At 47.3% G+C, this 10,322-nt stretch overlaps 1 protein-coding gene across 4 annotated transcripts in view; it reads right to left on the bottom strand.

The window, feature by feature from the left end:
- LOC122420990 (NACHT, LRR and PYD domains-containing protein 2-like) overlaps positions 1 to 10,322 on the bottom strand; it is a 31,762-nt gene that overhangs the window by 10,678 nt on the left and 10,762 nt on the right. For 2 of the 4 annotated variants that reach the window (XM_043436666.1, XM_043436664.1), the window contains exons 2-3: positions 866 to 2,463; positions 250 to 420 (exon numbers count right to left, since the gene is read on the bottom strand). In XM_043436666.1, coding sequence (XP_043292601.1) covers positions 250 to 420; positions 866 to 2,439 — 1,745 coding nt within the window. In that variant the 5' untranslated portion in view covers positions 2,440 to 2,463. Of the gene's footprint in view, positions 1 to 249; positions 421 to 865; positions 2,464 to 4,354; positions 4,775 to 6,624; positions 6,665 to 10,322 lie in introns of those variants that run through there. The other 2 variants (XM_043436665.1, XM_043436663.1) reach the window with 2 other exon arrangements.

Consider the following 10,322-nt stretch of genomic DNA (forward strand, 5'->3'; position numbering starts at 1 on the left):
TACTTTGGCCACCTGATGTGAAGAGCCAACTCATTGGAAAAGACCCTGGTGTTGGGGAAGATTGAAGGCAGGAGAAGAAGGGGACGACAGAGGATGAGGTGGTTGGATGGCATCACTGACTCAATGGACATGAGTTTGAGTAAACTCCAGGAGTTGGTGATGGACAAGGAGGCCTGGAGTGCTGCAGTCCATGGGGTTGCAAAGAGTCAGACACGACTGAACTGAACTGCAGGATCAGCTGCCACTTACACGACTTTCTGGAGATGACAGGTGACGTGGGTTATCTGCTCGCAAAGAATCCTCACCGAGGAGTGACTCAGGAAGCTTTCCTTCACATCCAGAAAGTTCAGGTTCTCATTTGAACTGAGCACAGAGCAGAGATCCGCCCAGAGTTGGAGAGAATGATGGTCGTGCTGTGACCTAGGAGAAACACACAGACAGGAACATCTGTGAAAGAGAACCATCAACAAAAGGGCAGGGGTGGCGGAAAAACTGGTGAGCTCTTCAAAAGGCACAAACATCTGGTTGTAAGGTAACAAAGTCCTGGGGTATAATGGATGGCATGGTGACTATATATGAAAACAAAATTCTGGAAAAGAATTGGCAGGAGGGAAATTATATGAAATGTCTAGAGCGTGCTGAGCCCACATGTCAACAATGACAGTAAAAGGTTCCAAAGCCCCCATTCCTCATCTGAATATCGTGTTTCTCAGCTTTAATGGCAAGGTGGCAAGAAGAATTTTCAGTGAGAATTCAGACCCTAAACCAGAAGGAGTCATAAGAGACTCTGTCCTCTTCCTAAAACAGTGTGAAGCTGAAGATGGGAGAACTAGTAAAGTTTAAAAAAAAAAAAATGGGTTCTTACATCTCATTCTGAGGGTCTGATTTCAATGCGGGATCATTCTCCAGGAATATCTTCTTTCCTACCTGCAGTGAGATCTTCTGTAAGTTGGCACAATGTTTAAGGCAGAAGGAAGACTGCATCATTTCAGACGTATTCGTCAAGTGAATGGACATCTCCTTGACGTGGGCCATGGCATCTTTCACGAGCTGCTCCTCCTGAGACTCGTAGAGACAGCGCAGAACCTCCTTCGTGTCCGTCACCGAGAAGGATTTCTTCCCCTGGGGCATCAATGTGTATCTCAGTAGCTCCCGCTTGATCGCCGTTGATACCAGGCAGCCGAAAGTCGTCTCCAGCTCCACGGCCCTTCTTTCGTTGCAGAGGCCAAACAGGAAGTACCCGACGTGGGTCAGGCTGGGGTTCTTCAGCCTCTCCTCCTGGGACAGCAGTTTCCGCACATCCCCAACGCGCTGCGGGCGGCCGCCCAGCCCTGCCACCTCCTGCTCTTCCGGCTCCAAGACGTAGAACACGGCGGCCAGAAACTGCTGGACGCTGAGATGGATGAAAGAGTAGCAGGCCTCACCGTCTTCGCTCTTCTGCAGAATATTCCTGTCCAGGAAAGGACAGAGGGCAGACGGGTCCACCCCAAGTCGCCTGAGGTCTTCCCCATCGAACAGAGAGCTCCGCGTCCACACGCCCTCAGCAGCCAGGAGGCACAGGGGCCTGAGCGGAGCCTGCAGGCCCGGCCTGGGGCCGCCGCCGGGCGGCGGGGGGAAGCGGCCGCAGAGGAAGCGCAGGAACAGGCCCGTGGTGGTCCGGCAGGTGGCGGCGGGGTCCGCCCCGCTCTCCATCTGCTGCCTCAGACAGCTGCAGACCACCCAGCACACGGAGGGCGCCGAGCCCAGCTGGAACAGGGCTGCGTTGTTCCTCATCAGGTCGAAAGCTCGCAGGGCCTGACTCTCCTCTTCAAAGTGTTTCAGGAAATACGCCTTCCGCTCCTCCTCCAAGAACCCCTCGATCTCTATGAAGAGCGGCTGTTCTGTTAAGAGCCGCAGCTCCCGCAGGGCGCCCGGTCGGGTGGTGATGAGTAAGGTGGCCTTGGGCAGCATCTTTCTCTTCAGTAAACTTCCCAGGAGGACGGGCACCGGCTTCTGCTCCTTCCAGTCACCACACAGGTCGTGGATGAGTGCCCCCGAGGGGACCTTCAGCTCATCAAAACCGTCGAGGATGAACAGGACTTTCTGTGCCCCGGCGAGGATTGCCAGTATGTCGTCCTGCACATGTGGCCAGTTGGCAGATATCAGCTCTTCAAAGGTGCAAGGCCCCCTGTGATTGAGCCCCTTGCAGCTGAGATAGAAGGCGGAGTTGGAGGTCTCTGCCAGGTCATCCTGCGTCCAGTCCAGCATCAGCTCCTTGGCCAGCGTGGTTTTCCCGACTCCGGCAGGACCGTGCAGCACCATGGTGAGTGGGGTGAACTCTGTGAGTGGCTGCGGGTTCAGGTATGTCATCAGCTTGGGGCTTCTCTGGGTGATGTTGTAGTGGAAACCACCATCATCTCCTGACCACAGTATATCCTTCCAGACTGAGAATTTCTCCATCGTGTTTCCGTCTCTCCTCTTCACCTGTATTGATGTGCAAGGGGAGAGCACTGAAGTGAAAGTGATTATACTCAACAGGAACATTCATACTGTAAAGGACCAGCGTTAGGGAGGAAGAAATGGGCTTCCCCCCTCCTGGGTTCTTCTGACTGGTCTAAGAATTAAATTGACATGAGATGGATTAACAAGAGAATTAAAAAAAAAAATTTTAATAACATATACAAGAACAAAAACCCAGGAAAACTGAATTATCCAGGAAAATACCACCAAAATGGCTGAAACCCTCCCCTTAAAAATTATCTTCAGCTTAAACAAAAAGAGGCTGCTGAAGGTAATAGCTTGGAACTCAAAGGGGAGGAGGGAAATACAGGTGAAGATGGAAAAGCAAATGTTTGGTAAAGCATTGTTTGTGGGGCCAGCAGAGATGATGGGACCCAGGGCAGACTCTTGAGTGCCAAGTCCTGCTGGTTTCTCCCACTTTCCTCCACCCATGTTCTTTGCAGACATCTCTGGTGATAGAGACCCTGTTCCCAGAATCATGGTTGTTGCTGTTTTAGTCGCTCAGTTGTATCCATCTCTTTGTGACCCCATGGACTACAGCCTACCAGGCTCCTCTGTCCATGGAATTCTCCAGGCAAAAATACTAGAGTGGGTTGCCATGCCCTTCTCCTCTTAAGCCCTATCCCAGGCCTATAAAATCAGTATCCCTGGAGATGGGCTCAGGAAACTATATGTTTTTAACAAACCTTCCAGGTGATTATGATAAATGTTAGTTACAGGATCATGGGCATAGGGAAACAAAGACCCAGGTTCTCACAGTTGCTCAAGTTGAAGCCAAGATTATATCCAGGAGCTTAACTCAAAAATCTGTGCTCTCAATCACTGACATTTCCTCACTGAAGTGAAAGTCACTCAATAGTGTGACCCCATTGACTATACAGTCCATGAAATTCTCCAGGCCAGAATACTGGAGTGGGTAGCCTATTCCTTCTCCAGCAGGTCTTCCCGACCCAGGAATCAAACCAGGGTCTCCTGCATTGCAGGTGGATTCTTCACCAACCGAGCTATCAGGGAAGCCTCAGTGAAACAAGAAGCAAATAAACAAAAATCCTTACATCCTCGTGCATTAAATGGGCAACACTCAGGGATGATTCACAAGATGAAAAACACAGTTTAGTAAGTACAGGGTAGGGTGGGGAAGAAGTACACCCAATCAGAAGATTTATTATGCAAAATATTTCAAAACACAATGTATGATAAGGGCGCATGATCATTAGAAGATATTTAACATAAAAACGCTCATGCTGGGACTTCCCCGGTGGTCCAGTGGTTGGGACCTTGCCTTCCGATGCAGGAGGCATAGGTTTGATCCCTGGTCAGGGAGCTAAGATCCCCAGATGCCTCAAGGCCACAAAAACCAAAACATAAAAAAAAAAAGGAAGCAGAGGCAATATTGTAACAAACTCTATAAAGACTTAAAAATAGTCCACATCAAAAAAACTTTTAAAAAATTAAAATGCTAAATCAGAAGAGCACAATAATTGAAAAGCATCACCACACCTGAAATGTGCCAATTAAAGCAAGACAATCAGAAGGGAAAAAATTAGATAGGAAGTCATTGGCAGCTACCCCCGTCCAAGTCTTTTCTCCACCTAATAAAGAGAGAGCTCAGCTTGAGGACTGCAAAAAATCCTCCTAAGGAACTTCTCTGGCACTCCAGTGGTTAGGACTCAGTGCTTCCACTGCAGGGGGCATGGGTTCCAAGATCCCAGAGGCTGCTGCTTGGCCAAAAAAAATGACAAAAGCCTTATGCCAGCCATTAAAACTTGCAATGTTCAGTGCTACAGACTCCACCAATGATTGCCACTGACTTAAAAGACAAGACAGAGAAACAGGCTGGATAGTTGGTACTCACCTCCCTCCAGCTAGGACCCAGTTGCAGCCTGTGGGTATTTCACACAAATGAAATCTCCAATAAGAAAAGTCCCCCGCCAGCCTGTGCTCTGGGATTGGCCCCTAGGCCCCGGGGTGAGGGCTGGACTTCCTGCCCAGGCTGAAATGGCCCTCCTACTAACAGTGGCTGGTTCTCAATCTTGAAAATGCGACTCACATTGCAATCGCCCAGGTGCTGCCCTTGGTGATCCTAATTGAATTGGTCCGGGGTGGGCTTTAGGAAGCCAGGAGGCTTCCAAAGCTCCTCAGGTGATTCTTACATCCCCCAGAGCCCTTGACCTTCCCCCACTAACAGAAACTAATCAGAGGCCAGACAGGAAGTTCAGGCGTGACTTGACCAGGGTCTCTGCTGCAGCAGAGGGAAGCGAGAACAAAAAACAGTTTCCCTGGACAGCTTGCTTATTCCTGAGGAGGGGAGGGTGAGCTGGCTCCTTATATGGGGAGAGGGTAGGAGTGTCCAGGGGTCGGGCTGGAGGGGTGGCTTGCGTGGTTTGCCCCCTTCTAAGGAGGTGTTGAGTGTAGGGGGAACGACACAGGCCTCTGCTTTTGCTCCAGGCTCTTCAAAATTGGCAGTTGGGCTTTTGGATCTCTTTGTATCTTTTGTCCAGAATTTGCCCCAACTGCACATGTACATGGTTATTTTTAGTCCTATATAGTTTCTTTGTGGCTTCCGCAGGTGGCTTAGTAGTAAAGAATCCACCTGCCAGTGGAGGAGCTGCAGGAGACCCGGTTCAATCCCCGGGTCGGGAAGATTCCCTGGAGAAGGAAATGGCAACCCACTCCAGTATTCTTGCAGGAAATCCCATGGACGGAGGAGCCTGACGAAGTCCGTGGGGCTGCAGAGTCAGACTTGACTTAGCGACTGAGCACATGCAAGTTTCTTTCTGTTTTTTTGTTGTTGTTGTTGATTTTTTTTCATGAGTCAGGTTTTTTTTTTACCAGCTTTTGAAAACATAATTAACAAATAGACATTTTATATATTTAAGGTGCACAATGTGATATTTTGATATATGTTTACACTGTGAAATAATCACCACCATCAAGCTAACACATCCATCACTTCACACACTCTGTGTGTGTGTGTGTGTGTGTGTGTGTGTGTAAGAAGTGTTTTCTATTTTGTCCTGATTTGCTGAAATTGGAAGATAATTGGCCAGAGACTATCTGAATATTTTTACTCAAAACATAGGAGAAAAACCTTGATTACTGTTGTCAACTTTTCTATTTCCCCACAAAATAAACTACATAGTATTTTGTTTAGTCTTATCAATCAATAAGCCTAAGCAAATGGGAATTGAAATCCCATCTTGCTATGTATCAACCTACTGTTTATAAACAGTATCTGGCAATTTGATGCTTCTATGCATATATGTACAATACAAACCCTAGGAATGTGTTTCTCTTTCACTCTGTAAAAAGTCGCATCTCTCATCCTTTTTTCAATACTCACACTTATGATCCAGAAATACTGAAATACAAATCCAGCCAATGTATTGATGGTTAACCTCACCAATAAACAGTGGGTACAAATTAAACCAAAAATGGTGTTTATTGGAAGCCCATCTCATAAAGAATGGGGACACGTTCATACACCCCTGGGAGAGATGACACTTGCGCAAATTAAACAAATGCCCAAGAAAACTAATAGCTACCAAAAGAGGTTATGCTAGCCATGGGCTCCAGTGCCATTCAGCATTTTAAAGGATGGTTTAACAGCCTGTATAATTAAACGGAAGTATCAATGATTGGTTTTTAAATGAAAATTAATAATAGTGTTAATTTTATTAATAATAAAACTATTATTTTGTTAATAACAATAAAATTGTGGAACAAACTATTGCTTAGAACCATTGTAATGACATTGCACATATTACACCCTTTAAATCTCATAAAATTTATGAAGTAGGTACTATTATTATTTCAGTATTTTGAATGCTAAACAGTAATGTTCAGGGGAATTCCCTGGTGGTTCAGTGGTTAAAACTCTGGACTTCCAATGATGGAGGTGGCACTGGTTTGATCCCTAGTCAGGGAACAAAGATCCCACATGCCACCCATAGCAGCCAAAAAAAAATTTTTTTAAGTAACGCTCAGTTAGCTAAAGGATTATAATTGGCTGATCCAGGATTCAAATCAAGACAATAAGGCGTGCCAGCCAGTGCCCTGAACTATGAGCTAAGCCCAATAGCTAACTAACCAACTAAATCACCAAGTATGTAGTTGTTCACTCACACATTTGTTGCTGCTGTTGTTGAAGTTGCTCAGTCACGTCTGACTCTTGGCAACCCCAAGGGCGGCAGCACGCCAGTCTTCCCTGTCCTTCACCATCTCCTGGAGCTTGCTCAAACTCATGTCCATTGAGTCAGTGATGCCATCCAACCATCTCGTCCTCTGTCGTCCCCTTCTCGTCCCACCTTCAATCTCTCCCGGCATCAGGGTCTTTTCCGGTTACTCACACATGCACACACATATTTCAGAATTCAGAAAAACAGCTGGAAAAGATACAATCTCATATGTATCCCTGGAATCATACGTGTTGTGAACCAGTCTTTACATGATTATATTTAATCATCCCGTAACCCTACATGTGCTCTCAACATTCTCATTTATGAGTGAAGAAACTAAGACTGAAATGTCAGCCAACATCCCCGAAGTCCATATAACTCATGGGTGGCAGGGGAGAGAGGTGCAATTAAATAGCCTTCTGTTGGAATAAGTGAGTTTGGGGAGCGTAGACCAAGCCTGCAGAGGTGGTCGGATATTCAAAAGAGGAACTCCATGGCCAGAACATAGCACTGGTTAAGTTGATAAGAAGCCACAATTCAAAAACACGTCAACAGCATGTCCAGTGCCGTTACAACTGACTTAAGCCAGACCATGGGTCTCTGTAGACAGGCAGGTGATGGTCATGGACAAGGCAGGACTGTAACCCTGAGAAGGAGAAATAAAACCCACCATCTGAACCGCCTGCTTCTAATTCACAGGCTTGGAGAATGAACTTATGGTGGCCAGGGGGAAGGACTGGGGGAGGGATAGTTAGGGAGTTTGGGATCAACATATACATACTGCTGTATCTAAAATGGAGAACCAACCAGGACCTTGTGTAGAGCACGGGGGACTCTGCTCCCTGTTATGTGGCAGCCTGGATGGGAGGGGGTTTGGGGGAGAACAGATACACGTAAAGGTAGGGCTAAGTCCCTTCTCCGTCCACCTGAAATGATCACAACATTGTTCACCGGCTATAACCCTCCATACAAAAGAAAAAGTTGAAAAATAAATAAAAAATAGATCGCCTGCTTCTAATTTGGGTCTCCAAATGCTGCCATTTGTGACCACGTAGATGAACCTGGAGGGCATTCTGCTAAGTGAAATTAAGCCAGACAAGGAAAGTCACATGGTGAAAGGTATCGCCCATATGCGGAATCTAAAAACACTGAACTTGTGGAGACAAGAGAGTAGAACAGTGGTTGCCAGGGGCTGGGGAGGTGGGGAAAAGGGAGACACCAGTCAAAGTGCACAAACATCAGTGATTCTGATACCTGACCGGTTGTCAAACTAAGAGCGTGACTCGACTAGGAGAGGACTGAGCCTCACCCCACGATGGATAAAAGCCTTCGTACCCTCTACCAGGAGATGAGCGGCATGCTTCCAGTTGTATGAGGAACATTGCATTCTCGTGTCAACTGAAACCCTGGTTTTTCCACGTCTATATCCAAAAGGGAAGTGCGACTGTGTGCTTTTGTGCTTAGTCATTCAGTTGTGTCCAGCTCCTTTGTGCCCCACATGGACTGTAGCCCGCCAGGCTCCTCTGTCCTTGGGATGTTTCCTGCGAGAGTAATGCAGTGGGTTGCCATTTTCCTCCTCCAGGAGATCTTCCCGGCCCAGGGATCGAACCTGCGTCTCCGTGCCTCCCACCCTGCAGGCAGATTCTTTACATACTGAGCCATCAGGGAAGCCCAGAGTGTGGTTAAAGGATGTGTTTTGGAAGCCACGTTGACGAGAAGCAGCGACTGTGGCTTTCCCCTCTGTCGGTTTAACTAAATTTGTACTACGTTTCCTAGAATTTTCTTCCCCCTCCAGCGCTGGGTTAGGGATGACCGCAACAGGAACTGACGCAAGGCACCCAAGGTGGAAGTGAACCTGAAGGCCTGCTGACACCCAGATGCTGAACGTGATCACGCTCAGGGGGCCTGTGTTCAGCCCATGGGACTTGCCAGCCCAGTGCGAGCTCACAGCCAAGCCCAGCGCCTCCAACTCCCCCAGCTCCTTCAACGAGGCCAGCACCTGCACCTGCCTTTTTGAAGACCTTTGATGAAGAGCCCTAGGCTTCATTGAGACGGGAGCCAGAGATGGACAGGCTGACACTGGTCCTCTCGAGCACTCCAGTTCTGCCCCTGATCTGCCCCCGCCCCACCCCCCACCACACACACCCAGGTTCACCTCTCAACACCCAGTCTGGCTGACTTTTCATGACATCAGGAGGACCACGATGCAACCAGTGGCCTTCCACAAATTTCTTCCTCCATGGTCACAGTCCCATCAAGTCCAATCCCTGTAATAAAACCTGTATCCCATGTCACAGTAGTCCTTAAGTCCTGAGGGAATTCTAACTGGAAAAGTTTTAGATCTACAATGTGACTACATGTATCTGTTCATGCATGCTAAGTCGGGTCCAACTCTGTGTGACCCCATGGACTGTAGCCCGCCAGGCTCCTCTGTCCATGGGATTCTGCAGGCAATAATACTGGAGTGGATTGTCATTCCCACCTCCAGGGGATCTTCCTGACCCAGGGATTGAACCCAGGTCACCTGAATTGCAGGCAGACTCTTTACTGTTTGAGCTACCTGGGAAGCCCAGGGTGTCTTAAGTTATCTTAGATTTTTGCAAAGATAGCATTATCACAATATGATAGGCACTACTTTAAATCAATGGAACTTGTATATCCAGAATAGGTGCCATAACTATTCAGTAAGTTTCAGCCAGAATGAAAGTTTAAGAACAAAGTCGTGACTTAACCTTACGTGTGTGTGTGTGTGTGTGTGTTCAGTCGCTCAGTCCTGTCTGACTCTTTGTGACCCTGTGGACTATACAGCCAGCCAGGCTCCTCTGTCCATGGGCTTCTCCAGCCAAGAATACTGGAGTGAGTTGTCATTTCCTCCTCCAGAAGATCTTCCCGACCCAGGGATGGATCCTGCGTCTCCTGTGTCTCCTGCATTGGCAGGCAGGATCTTTACCACTGAACCACCTGGTATGTACGTATCTCATTTAGCTTCAAAATTGACACCAGTGGATAATCAATGCTGACATAATGTTGGGAATATTGTAGAAGTGGGTGGGGATGGTGGAATAATTGTTACCAAGCTTGAGTTCAACTGCTCGCCACTCTAAAACCAGTACTGGGGGGATTTCCCTGGTGGTCCAGTGGTTAAGACTTCATCTTCCAACACAGAGGGTGCGACTTCGATCCTTGGTTAGGGAGCTGAGATTCCACATGCCTCATGGCCAAAACAAACAACCACCAAAACATACAATCAATATTGTAACAAATTCAATAAAGACCATTTAAAATGGTCCACATCAAACAATATGTTTTAAAAAAATGTACTGGAGAGGCAAGTGTTGGTAGAAAGGGAAATTTGCTTTCATCAGAAGGCCAGCCATCTGGGAAGAAGACGGACCCATGTCCCAGAATCCACTCCGCAGATTCTGTGTGGCTGAGACAGCTTTTAAAGGCAAAGAATCTCAGTAAGTCATGGAGGCAGGTTAGTCCCTGCATCCTTTTCTGTTGCACGCCTCTGACTGTCTGACTCTTCATGATCTTTCTTCCTTTTATAAGATTTTTTTTTAATGTGGACCATTTTTAAAGTCTTTATTGAATTTGTTACAATATTATTTCTGTTTTATGTTGTGGTTTTTGGCCTGTAAGGCA

The sequence above is a fragment of the Cervus canadensis genome, chromosome 18 (assembly GCF_019320065.1).
Source record: "Cervus canadensis isolate Bull #8, Minnesota chromosome 18, ASM1932006v1, whole genome shotgun sequence".
Lineage (NCBI taxonomy): Eukaryota > Metazoa > Chordata > Mammalia > Artiodactyla > Cervidae > Cervus > Cervus canadensis.